Consider the following 18,352-nt stretch of genomic DNA (forward strand, 5'->3'; position numbering starts at 1 on the left):
CAGACGTTTGCAGGAAGAGGGTGGATGTCTCCCCTACCCTCCCGTTTCCCTACCAACCCTGCCCCTTCCGGGGTGGACAAACTGGTTTGCAGGGGGTTTGTGGCTGTGTCATGTCTCTCCTACTGTCACCCAGGGAAGGACAAACAAGATCCACTCAGATATTTATTATTATAGACGGAAGCTAAAAATAATGAACGACAATAAAGAAAGCAGTATTATCCCAACGAAAATAGATGGGGTTAAAATAAGGTCCCAATAGACTTTGGCCACGGGAGGAAAATCAAATCCAGATCAAATAAAGAAATAGATATACACAAATTTTAATGAATTGCAGCAAACCTGCTTCATGGCATGTTATTGAATATGTCACGTCGTCAACAAATAAAAAAAAACGAATACTTATAGTCTGTCATTACTAAAATGCTTGAAAGAACTTTTTTTTATGAAATCGCAGTGTGTTCATAAATACAAGTTCGTTTAGATTTTAATCAGTATGTTTATATGCTCGTAGTGTATGAAAGTTTCACACACAAATGCGTGTTAGTGAATATGTAATGTATTTATAAATTCAATGTTTGTTATACGCAGTAGTCTATACTCATATGTGTGTATGTATTTACTATTCATACATGGAATGATGTTTCTGAATATACATTGTATTAGTAGATGTATTCGTACTAATACACATTTCATACACAGAAGCATATTTATGATTATACATTGTTAGAACAAATTCGAGCATATTTGTTAATATGCCGTGGATGTGCATATGCGCGTGTATACATCTTTCATTCAGGAAAGGCATAATAGGGAATGTGCAGTGTATTTATAGATATATGGGCTTGACACATTCGTGTATAAATACACTTTGAAAGTACTGGAACTCTGACTGTAAACGGAATATTACCCTCAAAGCTATTGAGGAGAAGCAATCAATCCGACAGTACACTTTTAATGGCTGTCATTTTATGGCACTGGCACGAGTCCGTCTTTCTGTCTAACCAGAGGGTCGTTCCTCAAGTCCTAGGTCCCCGAGGTCGCCCTGGAGAGAGCTTCCTTTGGCTTCAACAACAACAGTGAGAATAAAAGACGAAAGAAACCCAAGAAGTCAACATTGAAATGCTCAACGTTTCATTTGGCCAAGTCACAGATGAAGAGACCCCGATCCATTTGATAAGGAGATGAAAAAAATCCTCTTCATTCATTCAAATAAAATTCCTGTTAGTGAAAGGAGCAGTTGTGATGTCTACTACAATCGAAATGGAGTGGTATAACGATCAACATACAAAGCAGAGGTACAAAATTGTATATGGCCAGTTGCAACTGAATTTTGCAAATTCCGCTCAATTTGGTGAGTTAGAAATGACAGATACTAGTCAAAAGAAGTCAAAATACGAAGTGTTTTGGATTAGGTGAGAAGAAACTAATCCACAGTGGATTATGAGCCTTAGATGGTAATAGTAGCATGTGGAGAAACAATGTAGCAAGTTCAGCGTGGCAGAGAGAGCAGTATAAGTACCATAACCTTAGACGATCAAAGTGCCTCTTATATGAACAGCATTCACTGGAATGAAACACGAAAAAGCGAACTATGTACCACTGAATACGGAGAAATGCTAGACTAATTAAAATAAAAGTGCCGTATAAAAGGGCAGTTGAATTTAAGATTGCTGAAACCAAGTGCCATTCAGTTTAAGCACCGCTTACAAACAATTGAAACGAAAACTAGAAACAAGCGTTTTTGTTTCTATTTTTGTTCTGTCTTAATAAAATGTTAATAGTAATAAAATTATGACTGCCCCCGAAATTTTTTTCCATAATCGTTGGATTTTTTGGGGAGTTTTTCTTTCTGGAATTTGCGAATTCAGGGAGGAAAATATCCCAGATCTGTGGCATCTGGCTCCCTCGCGAGTGTTGTCACTCCACACAGAAACCAATGAAGGCACTGTGGGCAGCGCACACGTCCAAAGTGCCAAACAAATCTACGCAATATGAAGTCAGTGTATCACAAGACAATAAAAAAAATATCACGATCTGGACTTAGCCACAGCCTTTATCTTTTTAAACTAGCTAATTGTGCTAATGACTAACACCTTGAAGGACGGATAAAGAGAATAGAAAGTGCAGTGTTAAAAGGTAGATATCCTTGCTCCGTCGTTAGGATATAATGAATTCAGTAAGTATTCGGTGAATAACGAAGGAAGAACCGGAAAGTAAGAGTTGAGTTGCAAGTCTCATCCCGTCTTGTTCATCTAAATCAGCTTTTTTATCTAATGCTTGCGAGCGAGCGAGAGAGAGAGAGAGAGAGAGAGAGAGAGAGAGAGAGAGAGAGAGAGAGAGGCCTAGTAGTCATGATACTCTCCTTGACTTCGTTCAGGTCAGTCCCAGTATGCCCTAATGACCTAAGTGATGAATTATTGGCTTGTTAGTTAGGCGATTGTGGTGGGTCTCAGTCAGGGTGGAGAAGGACATGGGGTTAGCAACTTCATCCCAAAGTATGCACTGAAAACCTCACACACACACACTCTCTCTCTCTCTCTCTCTCTCTCTCTCTCTCTCTCTCTCTCTCTCTCTCTCTATATATATATATATATATATATATATATATATATATATATGTGTGTGTGTGTGTGTGTGTGTGTGTGTGTGTGTGTGTGGTACACATAAATATGAATAAATAAATATGTATATATAGGTATGTATGTATGTATCTATGTATATGCCAGTGTTAAAGCCAATGGTTGCGAGCAAGCTAATGCCCTTATCTTGCCCATGCCGAAAGAAAGTAATGAAGAAGAAAAGTAAGGAGGGCAGGTGAAGCTTAATAACGGAGAAAGCAATAGACCTTCTGCCTCTCAGGAGAATAAATGTTATAAGATTCAGAAAAAATAAGTAGTGGTTTGAAGCAAATTCCGCAGTCTGCTTGTAGGAGGAAAGAAAATGAACCTCAGCACATCGGTGCTTATGGACAGGAGACAAATTACTGACTGGTTTGACAGACAGGCGGACTGACAGCCAAAATATCAGCCGGAAGATTAGAAGGATCTGAACGTAGAATTAGCGGGAGTGACGTCGATTGGAATCTAGACAGATAACTGCATGGCTGTCGATTTCCTTGATTCTCTGTTGAATTCCAAGGAATTGGAGACTGTAGGATATGTAATTGATGTTAAAACATCTTTGTCTATGAGTTTCTATGAGAGAGAGAGAGAGAGAGAGAGAGAGAGAGAGAGAGAGAGAGAGAGAGAGAGAGGAGGTAGAAAACACTGGTTGCTCCGTCATGTTCTTCATGATCTTCTTGAAGGGAAAAGTTGTTCTTGAATTAATCTACCAAATGTGACCTTGACGCACCTTTGGTCTTCTAAGACTCCTCTTCCTCCTCCCCCTTCCTTCCCTTCCCCCATTTCTCTCTACCTCCTGAACCCTTCTCCCTATTCTTCTTTGTCATCTTCTTCAGGTTTTTAAGCCTTGGGTGAGCAAGTAACGGGATGCAACTGTCGTTGAAATGATCGTCCTCAGACGTGATGAAAATAGCTTGGTGCTTTTTTACGTTCACTCGCTGCTAAGTTACTTGTCCCCCAGTAATAGTAATAGCAAAAGTAGCAGCAGCGGTTGTATATATTAGTGACAGTGGTGATGGTGTTATTTAAAGGCTAAAAATATATGCAGATCATTATCACTTTTTTATAGTGATTTACATAAAATCATTTTCTCTCTCTCTCTCTCTCTCTCTCTCTCTCTCTCTCTCTCTCTCTCTTTCCCTCCCCCTTTTTATTAGGTTGTTGACAATTCATTATCTTCTTTTCTTCTTCGTTGCCTTTTAACAGCTCTCATTATCGTCCCTTCATCCGAAATAATGACCAAGAACTTTCATTTCTTACCTGCAAGACGAGGGATCTTTGTCTGTCTGTATGTCTGTCTCTCTTACGTCCGTCTGAAAATGCCGATGACGATGCATTTTTGGAGGTGGCTTCTGATCTTCAGATCTTCAACTGATTTATTACTTGATTTTCTTTGATGAAAAGTAAAATGATAGTGCAGTGTACTTACGTTCACATGCACACACATGTACGCACACATATATATATGTGTGTGTATTTTAATTTTAATATATTATATATATATATATATATATATATATATATATATATATATATATATATATATATATATATATATATATATATATATTATGATAAACTCTTTCTAACGAAAGAAAGAAAAAGGGATTATAGTGCCTTTTGTATTTCGAAAGAGGCCTTGTTCTTTAATTATTAATTTCGTCTTATTTCGTGTTTCAAACAGTACGTCTAAAAAGAAACAAAGTTTGTATATATAACAAGCGTCAGATTTATTTGTGAGTCCTTACATCCATGATATACATACACAAACACATATATATATATATACACATGTATGTGCGTATATATATACACATTATATATATATATGTATGTATGTATGTATAACATACATATTAATAAGTTAAAACCAATTCACAAGAAGTTTTAACAAGCCGAAGCAACGCCCGTTATAACATGCCTTCAGATTGGTAAATGACAGCTTCTGGTGTATTTAAAGTCACAATTGTTGCGATATTTTCTCGATGAATCTGTTTCTGGAGTCAATTAAGGAAATTTATTAATCATGCTTTTCCTGATGCAACGCTGCTTGCAAATTGCAATTGCAGAATGACTTTACCATAATGAGTCATTCTTTGGAAGAAAGTGGTCCCCACGATTACGAAGGATGCCAGTGTACTAATTACTGCGTGAATATTTTCATCCTAGAATTTTGGCATCAGACAAATTGGGATTATTAAGCCTTTTTTGTCCGTATTCTTCGGTTTGCTTCCCTGCTTGCTTATTTGAACCCATTTGCTGAACGTTTGTAGGTTGAGACCATAGAAGGTATATACCTGGAGTTGCGATCTCTATACCAGTACCACGTAGTTCGGTGGTCTTCCACCAAGGCGGCGCTGCAGAGCTTTGCAGCCATCTTTAAAGGTCAGGTAGCCAGCAAATTCAACAGGGGCTTAGTGCGACTGTGAATTTTTTTTTTATCCTAAATGTTTAATGAGTAAGTGTGTAGGGAATGTTTAGGGTTTAGCGAGTATATAAGTGTTTAGTGAATGTTTAGTGCGTAAGTATTCAGTGAATGTTTAGTGAATGTCTTGTGAATGTTAGTGTTTAGTGAATGTTTAGTATGTAAGTATTCAGTGAATGTTTAGTGAGTGTATAGGGTTTAGTGAATGTTGAGTGTGTGAGTGTTTAGTGATTGTTTGAGGTTTAGTGAAGGTTTAATGAATGTTAGTGTTTAGTGAATGTTTAGTGTGTAAGTATACAGTGAATGTTTAGTGAGTGTTTAGGTTTTAGTGAGTGTTTTGTGAATGTTGGTGTTTAGTGAATGTTTAGTGTGTAAGCATTCAATGAATGTTTAGTGAGAGTTTAGGCTTTAGTGAATGTTTAGTGTATGTTTAGTGAGTGCTTAGGGGTTTAGTGAATGTTTAGTGAATGTTAGTGTTCAGTGAATGTTTAGTGTGTAAGTATTCAGTGAATGTTTAGTGAATATTTTGTGAATGTTAGTGTTTAGTGAATGTTCGGTGAATGTCTTGTGAAAATTAGTGTTCAGTGAATGTTTAGTGTGTAAATGTTTAGTGAGTGTTTAATGAGTGATTTATGAATGTTCATTGACTGTTTAGTGTTTAATGATTGTTTAGGGATTTAATGACGATTCAGGGTTTAGTGAGTATTTAGTGTTTAATAAGTGTTTAGGTTTTAGTGAATGTTAGTGTATAGTGAGTGCTTAGGGAATGTCTAGCGAGTATTTAATGTATAGTGAGTACTTAGTGAATGCTTAGTATATAGTGAGTGCTTAGTGAATGCTTAGTGAGTGTTTAGTGTTTAATGAATGTTTAGGATTAAGTGAGTGTTTAGTGTTTTATGAGTGATTAGTGAGCGTTTAGTGTATAGTGAGTGGCTAGTGAGTGTTGAATATTCATTTAATGTTTAGTGTTATCGAGTGTGAGTGTATAGTAAGTGTGAGTGTTTAGTGAGTATGAGTGTATAGTAAGTGTGAGTGTTTAGTGAGTGAAAGTGTATTGTGAATGTTAGTGTTTAGTGACTGTACATTACTGCTTAGTTAGTGTTTAATGACTGTATGCAAGGAAAGCCCTGTAATTTACAGGAACCATTTATGCTAAACACTGCTTAGATCCAAGAGCAGATGCTTAGGCCTTGACCACAATGGTTGGAGTGCTTAGGCCAACCTGTTTTTATAAGGTAATTTTTCGCTGTGAAATTGGGTAATAATAATAATAATAATAATAATAATAATAATAATAATAATAATAATAATAATAATGATGATCGTAAAAAAGTTAATGATAAAAAATAATAAAAATAACAATAGTAACAAAGCACAGTACTATGAGCTGGACCGAGAACTTTCAATATGGCCGCCCGAGGTCACATGCTCGGCGGGAAGGAGATCGCCACTCCAGTGATTGACGCTCTACGGTTGAGACCCATGGTAGAGGACAGTCCGTTTATCTCACTTTTGTGAGAACATGATTTTATGAAAATACGTTTCTCACCGACGTTACTTTGGTTACAAACTAGAGCCTCTGCTGGCATAAGAATAACTTAATCTAACAGCAATAAAAAAAGTAACAGATGCCTTACTGAAAACTGGGGTTTAAATCCCGTAGAGTAATATGAACAAGTTTGGGAAAATCCATATTTTTATTTTACTGCATCACTTTTATAAATTCAGGTCCACACGAAAGGATTGTCAGCAGTCATCTGAGTTTACGAGATTTGTTACTGCCGGTGGGAGGCAATACAAAACTTTATTAACTTGTTGTGAAGCTGCATATCTGGTGTGCAGCGACTGCACAACTCATGTTAATGAGCTCTCCTGCTCCAATCTTGCTTTTATGGCGTTCATCTTCGTTTGCCATTACATTTTTGCTTCAGTTGAAGTCTAAACTGCTGCATAAAACTTCTAAAAATCTTGATGTTTCCACATCAATATTTTGTGGTTTTCATTCCCGTACTCTGGCTCTCTTATTTCTGATATGTTCAAAGGAGATTGTGCTAAGTTATGGGAAATTTATCGCATTTTTTTTTAGCTACGAATGTCTACTATTCTTTGATTTTGCGTAAAAAATTCTTATTATAATGTGTAATGTATGAGATATTTGCAATGGGCATAGTATACCTTCAAAGAAATGACAAACAATTAAACTGTAAGTAAACACACACACACATCACATACACACACTCATATATATATATATATATATATATATATATATATATATATATATATATATATATATATATATATATATATATATATATATATATATATATATATATATATATATATATATATATATATACATATATATAATCATGTGTATATTATATATATATGTATGTATGTATGTATGTATGTATACGTATATATACGTGTGTCTGCATATCTTACATATTCTGAATGCAGAATATGTAAGATATTCAAGTGTATAATGCTATAGACTGATGATATGTAAAACTCATTAGGGTTTTGTGTCACACTCTAATTTAAAAGTACCTGTGGCGAGCAAAAAAACTACATTATTGAAAGGCATCGAAATTACCATAGGTTTTCAGGCGCCTGGGGCACTAGAGGATTTCCAGAGCCTAAGTATAAGTTTCCACATGAGTAAAACACTTCATATAATGGGACCACAAAAATTCAACAGAAGACTCTCAGGATGTCGGGGAATACAGACACTTCTGGGAGTTTTCGTTTATACCCTGAATATCAGTAAACCCCATCAGTAAAGAATTCCATGGCGTGATTTGTCATTCTGTGTGCTGATATCCAGTATCCTCACAGCTTCTCCTACTGTGAATGTATATCCCAATGAAGTCTTGGTCAGCTGATTTCCCTCTATTTTCATCCATTTTCTTAAAATGAAAATTTCTTTTTTTGTTGAGGATCTACCGTTAAGTTAATGATGATTCTAGTTTACTCGATAAGAATGTATTCTTATCTATTATTATAATAAATAGTAATAATAACAATAACTAGAGCACCCAAGTCAAAAAACAAGGAAAAAGAAGATTAAAACAACAAAATTTTTTGCAAAAACAAACGACGATTGTACAACGTTTATTGGATTGTGTTCAGTCATTACTGGCTACTGGGAGCGAAGGAGGGAGAGAAGAGAAAGGTTCAGGAGGAGAAGTAGACGTAAACAGAGTACGTATATACAAAAGCAGAACAAAATAACATTAAGGTTCTTTTTACAAAGCAACAAAGAAACATTTGGAAGTTTTGAAGCCTCCAGGGAGTTACAACTGGAAAGCTTTAATTCAGTTAGCTGAGCGTTATTTCGCCAAAGAGAATTCCAGGGCAGGGATAAAGAATTTTGTTTTAAATTACTAGAATCTTGGGACCTAGGACATGCACCTTCCGGGTATTTGTAGAACCTGCGGGTGTTTCCAGGGCATCCAGTAGTTTAGAGAGCCTCTAGATATTTCCAGAGCTTCTGGAGATTTCCAGAGCTTTCATAAATCTTCAGCATGTTGATAATTCCAGAGCTCATAAATACTTCTAGAGCTGCCAGTTATTTGCGAAACTTCCAGATGTTTGAAGTTTCAAACATCTCCAGTCCGCAGACAATTCCAGAACTTGTGTTTTGAAGATTCCAGGGGTCTTCAATTTCGTCAGTAATTCTAGGACTTCCAGGAGTCACCAGAGAGCCCAAATATTCCCAGAGTTTGTATATGCATTCCCAGGACTTCTAAATGCTTCCAGAGCTTTCACGTCGGCGGAATCGGTGTGCGAGAGCCTGATTCCAGAAATCCAGTTACAGAATTCCAGAGATTACTCGAAGGTGATTCCAGCAGCTCTCTGCTGTTCCGCGATTCTGATCTGCTCGATGGCATGGGCGGGGAGTGGGTGGGGGGTGGGGAGGATGTCTCCTTGGGGCTGGAAACCGTTCTCATCAGCGATGAAGGTGATACGGGCGAAGCCTCCGTCGGCCAGGGGAAGGCTGCAGAGGAGAGGAAGGAATAAATGAGTGAACGAATAAAGAGATCATGATTTCCTTGAATAAGGTGAATAAATAAATCCGTAAGTAGATAACATGGCTAATCACTTATATAACGGAATAAATGAGTTAGTAAGTACACACACGATATACAGTGTATATATATATATATATATATATATATATATATATATATATATATATATATATATATATATATATATATATATATATTTTATATATATATATTTATAATGTATATGCAAAAATTATGCACAAAATTAATCTGGAAATGTCTTTTTTCATTAGCGACTGGTATTATTTGTCAATCCAACTATGGGAACATGGAACGCATAGCAAGCGAGAGAATTCAGGAGTCCAGAGAATGAATGGAAGACAGAAATGCAAATGACTTACAGGTAGTATCCCTGCATGTTGCTCTGTCCTTCGGATCCTGGGGTTCCGGCGACCTCCATCTCGAGGCCGTTGTCGGAGGCGAAGGCGTAGCTGAAGGAGCCGTCGCCGTTGTCGACGCGGTCGTCGCGGAGGATGTTGGCTAATCTGTCGCGGTCGTCGCCCTGGGGAGCGGCCAAGGCGAAGGCGACCAGGCAGGAGACAAAGACGATCTGCAGGGAGAAAAATGTGGTTGTTTGAGGGGGACTCTGGCATTGTCTACTTCTGTCTATTCTTGGACGTGGCCTTATTTTACTTCAATAAAAACAATGACCTTTTGGAAACACCTACTCCCCTCCCCTCCCCCCTCCTCTTTTAATAACGCTACTATCTTTCGCCTTTTCTTACCTTCTTACCCAGTTGCTTTTTAATTCTTTTCTTTTCGTTCGTAATTTCTTTTGGGTCTAATTTTTACAATTCTTAATACACAGGAGATAACGAAGTATTTTTCTGATATGATTCCTCTTTTGATAATCAAAATGATCGACGTGACAGTATACCATGTGCTTCTTCATTTAATTTCTTTGATCGTAACCATTCGACTTATAAAGTAAGTACACTGGATGGATATTAATATAAAAATTTCGTATGTACGTATGTATTCATTACATAGCTTTTATTTAAATTTCAAAGTACCCGATTCATTAATTCGTCGTTTCAAAGTACCCGATTCATTAATTCGTCGTGCTGCCATTAACAGGATGTTGAGAATATTAAACTGATGATAGGCATTACGATTCGGTTATTAAAAGTGAAAGTAAAATATCCCCGTTGTGAAAGAGAGAAGGGCCCTATCGGTAAAGCTAGTCTCGGCGTTTAGTCAATTTCTGCGTGGAATCCAGAAGAAGAAGAAGAGTTTTGTTTACGTAGGCACTTACGAACTTCATGGCGGCGATGTTGTCTTTCGGATTCGGAGGCGAACACTGACACTCGAGAGGTAGTTGGCCGGCGTTATATACTCCAGGACAGGTGGCTGGGTATCGCTGGTTGAGAAATGGCGAGGATGAGAAAAAAAGAGAGAGGCGGGGAATGGTGGTTCGAAGATGCTCCTTCAAAGAAGCCGCTCCGCCGCGAGAGATCACGGGAAAGGTGAAGGTGTTCGAGATGGTAGGAATAAGGAACGACCTCCTCCCGTTCCTTTTCACCCCTTTTCTCGGGCCTCTCCTCTCTGTTGCACCAACTCTACCCGTTTCCAATGACGTGTGTCAAAGGTACGAGTGGTCTCATAGCATTGTTTCTGCCTGGGTCTTCTTCTTCCCCTGCTTTCGATGCAGGAAGGAGAGACGCAACTGAGACTTAGAAACGCATGAATGTCTACTAAAATTGTTTGTATTCTGGGTGAAACGTCACAGTTCTTAGTTATTCAATTTCAGATATATGCATGATAGCTCGTATCTTAAGCAAATGTACAACAGTTAAAGTATTTCGATCTTTCTTCGTTCTGCCCGATAGCATTTGAAAGGAAATTTAAAATTTCTGAGAGACTGCTTAAATTCTTGGCAATGCAGAGAAAGCTTCAAATTCCGTAATACTCTTATTTGCAAGGATAAATACACTTAATAAACACAGTTTCTTCCATGAAGTGCTTGACATGTTACACCTTAGAAACCTAGTAACTTCAGATAATTCTGAATTTTTTTAAAGTAACTGACTATAACCTTTTTACTCTTTCGGGTTGAATGCTGAAAAGTAAGGGGATACAGTTTTTTTTCCCCAATAACTTGTAAAAATGAACTGAGTTCAATTCTTTATTTTGGTGAATCATAAAAATAAACTGCTTACAACTTTCTTTACAGTAGACCCTTAGACTTAATGCAAGAAATTTCCCAATGTCTTCTGAATATTAGCTTAATACTAACTTTTTCCACAGTAACAAGCAAACCCAGCCTCTCCCTAATCACTGAAGACTGAGAATTGTCCTAATTCATTTCTATTCTTTATAAAAAAAAAATCCTGAAACTAAACTGAATGGCGGTGCTGTTTTCCACCGAGTCTTAAAAATCAACTGTGCACGCGTTTATGTTAACTCCTACAAATTAACAGAATATACCTGAATCAAATTTAAAAATAAAAATGAACTGAATAGAATTTTCTCTTCCCATTAATCCTAAAAACTAACTGGAAGTAAGTGTTTTTTGTAGAAAATACTAAAACTTTACAGAAAGAAAATTTTCATTCCTAGGAAACCCTAGTAAGTAATTGCCCACACTTATTCTTCCCACGAAATTCTAGAAAAGCAATTTATTTACAGTTGTCAAGGTTATAAATGGGATACCACGGACCCTCCGACAGTTGCCAATTAACTTTTTTGAAGCTAACAGAGTCTTGCTGTGTTGTAGCACTTTTACTTATTGATCAAATTCCCTTTTTACTGAGATATTTCTGTCTTGTTATTATTGTTATGGTTATTATTATCATTACAATTTTTGTTATTACAGTAAAGTTACTTTATTTAAAAAATTATATACCGAAAAACTAAAATGAATAAATGTGTGCTTGCCCTTGTAACTGTAATGTACAATTATTATTATTATTATTATTATTATTATTATTATTATTATTATTATTATTATTATTATTATTATTATTATTATTATTATTCCGAAATTACATATCATACCAACATGATTACTTGATAGAGAAGGTGAAAAATCATAATTATTTAAATGTAATGTTGTGTCTGCATGGGCATATTTATTATTCTGCGAGAAAACAGTAGTGAAATTTAATTTCTCCATTACCAATATCACTACTACATTAGTTATTACCACAGCTCCCATCCGAGTAATTGCCTCCGTTGTATCTGAGTTCTGTATTGGTACAAGACATTTGGCTGAAGTAAAATCTATTTTCATCACAGAATGAGGTATTCAAAGAGCATTCTCAAAATGCAAAGGCTTTCCTCACTTCTGTCCAATGATGGGCTGCGATGAATGGTGGTTTGGAGAATATGGACAGACAAATAGACAAAAAGTATTTGAACATTACTGAAAGGTAAATAACCAGACAGAAAAAAAAGTGTCTGAAAAGCTTTAGGTTTTTTGGTCCGTTAAAACCCTCTGAAATCTGTGCAAGTTGCACCTGGTAGTTATCCGACTGTGGCAGGCATGAAGCTGGTAATCACATCCCAGAAGACTGGCTTAGACCCGGATAGTGGACGTGGAGTCATTCCCTATAAAGGTGTGATATATATATGTATATATATATATATATATATATATATATATATATATATATATATATATATATATATATATATATATATATATATATATCACACCTTTATAGGGAGACCAGCCTCGATGCATTGTCAGCAAAAGGAAAAACGGAAGATGAAGAGAAATCCAAAGCCTGGCAGTTAAGCAACGCTTGGTCAGGACAGTTATTAGATGGATGTCCACTGAGGAATGCCTAGCGTCGCTCCTTGAACAACAGCGGGGCTGGCCGTTGTGCTAGCAACCTCACCACCTCCAAAAGGGGGAAGGTGAATCCACACACATAAGTATACTGTACATATATACACACATATATATATACTGTACATATATATATATATATATATATATATATACGTGGATATAAAGGTGTGATATATATATATATATATATATATATATATATATATATATATATATATATATATATATATATATATATTATATATATATATCACACCTTTATAGGGAATGACTCCATATATATATATATATATATAGCTTAATATAAATAATATTGCCAAGACCAGGAAGAACATTCTTTATTACAAGCTTTCGATATAAAACCTCATCATCAGGCTGAAAAACCGACATATGAGAATCAATAAAATTACAATAAAATGAATTGTCATAATAAATCTTCAGCAAAAATACTAACGAAATATAAAATGAACAAGATTTATTATGACAATTCATTTTATTGTAATTTTATTGATTCTCATCCTTGTCGGTTTTTCATGATGATGAGGTTTTATACCTCGAAAGCTTGTAATAAAGAATGTTCTTCCTGGTCTTGGCAATATTATTTATCATTAAATAAGATTTCCAAGTAGCTGCCCAATTATAGTATATATATATATATATATATATATATATATATATATATATATATATATATATTATATATATATATATATATATATATATATATATAAATATATATATATATATATATATATATATATATATATATATATATATATATATATACAGAGCCTCGATGGCTCAGTCGGTTACAGCAGCAGCTTCGGACTTCAGAGAGGTCTGTGGCGCTGGTTCAAATCAAGAGCCGACTGATCAGAGAGGCGGACACTTTGCTATCCATGTAGACATCCCGGGATTATATATGTAATCAACGGATAGGTTTGCTTAAAAAGCAAATGAGTGTTACAGACTAAATACACACACAAAACAAAGCCACTACAACACCTTCTAAAAACATAACAAACATCTCACACGTCTCGAACTCTCGCCCTACCCGCGCAACAACTTCTCGCTGCTGGGAAGAAAGAGCGTTGGGTCGGGTATGATACATGTAACATACGCTACCGGGGTCTAAGCGATGTCAGGCAGGGCAGCCGATCGAGACTACGGTCTACCCCAAAGCCAAAGCAAAAGTCCTTCAAAAGAAGGCATCGTGCTTACCCCATACAAAAATGGGAAAAAAGCACGTTAAAAGAAGAAGAAGAAGAAGAAGATACAGTATATATACATACTGTATACTTATGTGTGTGTGGATTCACCTTCACCCTGGTGAGGTTGCTAGCACAACGGCCAGCCCCGCTGTTGTTCAAGGAGCGACGCTTGGCACTCCTCAGTGGACATCCATCTAATAACTGTCCTGACCAAGCGTTGCTTAACTGCCAGGCTTTGGATTTCTCTTTATCTTCCGTTTTTCCTTTGCTGACAATGCATCGAGGCTGGTCTATCGCTTCATTTTAGATTAACCTCACTCTGCTTTTTTTTTTTGTCAGGCCTCCCCATAAGTCGACACTGAATAAAAAGAAACAACAGCCAAATTAAAATGTTGTAGAAGATATATATTTTCTCTCTCCACCCCTTCCTCTCCCTTTGCTTGGGCAACTGTTCCCGTTTTAACATCTTCATCTTTTAGGAGTTATATTCAAGTTTTCCCTTTTGTAGAAAAGTAAACATATTTTCCTTCTTTCTTCCTTTTTTTTTGCTGAAATTATCATTTAACAAGAAGAAGGAGAGAAAGAAACAATATTTCCGTTAGTTATGGAAGCATCTCAATTCTGATAGGGTTTTAATATTATAAATATTCTCAACAAATGGGAGAGAGAGAGAGAGAGAGAGAGAGAGAGAGAAGAGAGAGAGAGAGAGATGGTTTGGAATAACAGACGTAAGTGATCATTGCTCCGTGAACTTGTAATCCATCAAAAAGTAATTAAATAACCGGGGAGCCTTGGCGAAGCAAAACTCACCCCTAACGGACTGGAACCATTCTTCAGATAATTATTGCTCTCTCTCTCTCTCTCTCTCTCAGCCTGTTGTTGGTCTGTCTGTCTATCTATCCCCTGTCTTGGAACCATCTCGGCAGCTATACTCTTTTCTGCTTTATCGTTAGGGAGCGGTAATGAAAGCCGTATATCATCCGTCTTTGGGGAGATAAATTATATATCTGCCAAAGACATATCTTGGCAAAAGACAACAGCAGCAAACTAATTTAAGTTTACAATCCATGCAAAATGATTACCACCCACCTTTGTGCATACCATTTACTACCTTACTCACTTGCCTTCTTTCCACATTTACCTATATACAGGGCTGAACTGAAATAGCTGCACTAATATCAACTAAAATATATGGTTTTCTTGTGCTAACTCTTTAGTGGGCCCATGAATATACACGCACAAATATATATATATATATATATATATATATATATATATATATATATATATATATATATATATATATATATATATATATATATATATATATATATATATATATATATATATATATATATATGTGTATGAGTGTGTGTGTGTGTGTGTGTTTGTTGGAATTTGTTGGAAGGAGAGTAACTGGTTTGGTGTAAAGACACTGCGAGACAAGGGGCGTGTTTTATGTGTCCATGGCTGCGTAACATCTCTTGGGACGGAGTGACGCGAAAAGTCAGAGAAAGGGCAGTTAAACGTAGGTGCACAGCAATGGGATAAGACGAAGGGTCGTGAGTGGAGTGTGGAATGGCTGATGTTCGCAGGCGATACAGAACTGATTGGAGATTGCACTGACTCCATAAAGAGCTCGAAAGTGTTTGCAAGAAGAGAAAGTTGAGAGTAAATGTGAGCAGCAGTAAGGTCATGAGGGTAAATGGAAACCAGGAAGATGGCGCAATGAATTTTAATGTGAATGGTGGAAGAATGGAAGCCGTAGAATCGAATAGGTATTTGGGAGTAAATGAGTCGAATGACGGCGGGATCGGAGAAGAGCATTGTCACAGCATAAGTGAAGCAAGAGAGGTAGCCGGGGCAGTACAAAAGAATCTTGAGGAAGACTGAGTGAGAATGACAGCTTGGTGTAAAGAATATACAATTTTGAAGCGTTAGGAGGAAGAGGGGATGACAGTTTTCAAAGAGACATATGCATGTGTTGTAGAAGAGGTATTGGAAAGAAGGGGCCTCGACATACACAGAGCAAAGGGGTGCCTTAGAGATGTGAAATGGGTCTCTACCGGATCCAGAAAAATTTTATGGGGGAGCACCAATTTTCATATTATACATACATACATGTGTATATATATTATATATATATACTATATATATATATATATATATATATATATATATATATATATATATATATATATATATATATATATATATATATATATATATATATATATATATATGGAGCCTCGATGGCTCAGTCGGTTACAGCAGCAGCTTCGGGTCTGTGGCCCGGGTTCAAATCCGCAGCCGACTGATCAGAGAGGCAGACACTTTGCTATCCGTGTAGACATCCCGGGATTATATATGTAATCAACGGATAGGTTTGCTTAAAAAGCAAATGGGTGTTACAGACTAAATACACACAAAACAAAGCCACTACAACACCTTCTAAAAACATAACAAACATCTCACGTCTCGAACTCTCGCCCTACCCGCCCAACAACTTCTCGCTGCTGGGAAGAAAGGGCGTTGGGTCGGGTATGATACATGAAACATACGCTACCGGGGTCTAAGCGATGTCAGGCAGGGCAGCCGATCGAGACTACAGGTCTACCCCAAAGCCAAATCAAAAGTCCTTCAAAAGAAGGCATCGTGCTTACCCCATACAAAAATGGGAAAAAGCACGTTAAAAGAAGAAGAAGAAGATATATATATATATATATATATATATATATATATATATATATATATATATATATATATATATATATATATATATATATTAAAAAATCACAGTAGATGCACGTGACTTCAGTGTATAAGCGAATCCCACATGATTGAAGGCATCAGGTTTAAACAAACCAAGACTTAAATTAAAAACACTTTCATTGTTTGACTTGACAAAACAGGATTCAATGATATTCCTTTTAACTGTGTCGTTGCACGGGACTAAAGATCTTGCTTCACTCCAGTAAATCTCTCATATGTACGAATAATGCATTCGATAATTGGCCAGTTCTCACAGAACATTGGTGTTGTTTGATTCGTTGCGAAAGTGATTTTCCAGTTTGTCCATAATATATTTTATCACACTCTTTACAGGGAATTTCATAGATGTAGCCAGAAACATCTTGAGGCGAATTTTTTATTACTGAACTCTTAATATTAAAATGACTGAATACAGCATTTGTGTTGTAAAGCTTTAAAATTCTAGGAATTTGTAACAATCTTTCATCATACGGTAATCTGAGAATATTATGCTTGCTGAAATCAAGTTCGTTATTAGTTAAATAAAATGTTTCCCTGGCTCTTTTCCATGCTACATCTACAAAGGTCCCTGGGTATTTAAGTTTCAAAGCAATATCATAATAATTTTGATCTGGCCAAATATCGAATGCATTATTCGTACAAAATTTACCCAGCTTTTCCGTTTCAAACCATTCCATAAAAATGTTAGTTAAGATTGGCGAAAGACTCAAACCCATGCCACGCCATTTTTTTTGTATGTAATGGTTTTCGTCCCATTTAAACATTGACGTTGAGGGCCGCTGTCGATAATTTAATCAAAGCTTCATGATCTAAGTCACATGTGTAAACCCCTTCCTCCATATTCTTTTTTTGTCACTTCCATCGTCTTCTTGACTGGTACGTTGGTAGACAGGGAAGTTAATCCAAACTCGCGAATTTCCAATCTTTTACGTTACATGTTGATAATTCATCTATAAGGTTCATGTTATGTTTTAGATGCCTTTCGTTGGTTTTGCTTTCCTTTGGTACTTTTTATGCGACGGCCGACGGCGCTGACGACGTAGCACACATAATTACAGCAATTGGAGACAAAGCAAAGAAACCGGAATGAAAAAATAAACGAGTAAAAAATGCGCCAAAGTTTCTTCGGCGCAATCGAGTTTTCTGTACAGCGTACAGTCAAGGCCACCGAAAATAGATCTATCTTTCGGTAGTCTCGGTATAATGCTGTATGAACCGCTTCCAAAGAAATTTTAACCACGGCCTGGTGGTGGCTTGTCCGATATCGTTGCCAGAAGGAGGATTATGGCTAACTTTAACCTTGAAAAAAATAAAAACTACTGAGGCTAGAGGGCTACAGTTTGGTATGTTTGATGATTGAAGGGTTGATGATCAACATACCAATTTGCAGCCTCTAGCCTCAGTAGTTTTTAAGATCTGAGGGCGGACACAAAAAGTGCGGACAGAAAAAA

At 36.4% G+C, this 18,352-nt stretch overlaps 1 protein-coding gene and 1 long non-coding RNA gene across 2 annotated transcripts in view; one reads left to right on the forward strand and one right to left on the reverse strand.

Annotated features, from left to right (window-relative positions):
- Positions 1-18,352, forward strand: part of LOC136827998 (uncharacterized) — a 143,567-nt gene that overhangs the window by 43,593 nt on the left and 81,622 nt on the right. The window lies entirely within an intron of this gene.
- LOC136827996 (cuticle protein AMP4-like) lies at positions 8,698-10,702 on the reverse strand. Its single transcript, XM_067085610.1, has 3 exons — positions 10,378-10,702; positions 9,464-9,672; positions 8,698-9,049 (listed from the first exon to the last, which is right to left on the reverse strand). Exons 1-3 carry the CDS (start codon positions 10,384-10,386, stop codon positions 8,881-8,883), a joined length of 387 nt encoding a protein of 128 aa, XP_066941711.1. The 5' UTR covers positions 10,387-10,702; the 3' UTR covers positions 8,698-8,880.

The sequence above is a fragment of the Macrobrachium rosenbergii genome, chromosome 42 (genome assembly GCF_040412425.1).
Source record: "Macrobrachium rosenbergii isolate ZJJX-2024 chromosome 42, ASM4041242v1, whole genome shotgun sequence".
Taxonomy (NCBI): Eukaryota; Metazoa; Arthropoda; class Malacostraca; order Decapoda; family Palaemonidae; genus Macrobrachium; species Macrobrachium rosenbergii.

Coding starts and splice junctions, on each gene's coding strand:
- LOC136827996 (XM_067085610.1), bottom strand. Junction 9,050..9,463: donor AACATGCAGGGATACTACCT/GTAAGTCATTTG, acceptor TCTCCTCTGCAG/CCTTCCCCTGGCCGACGGAG.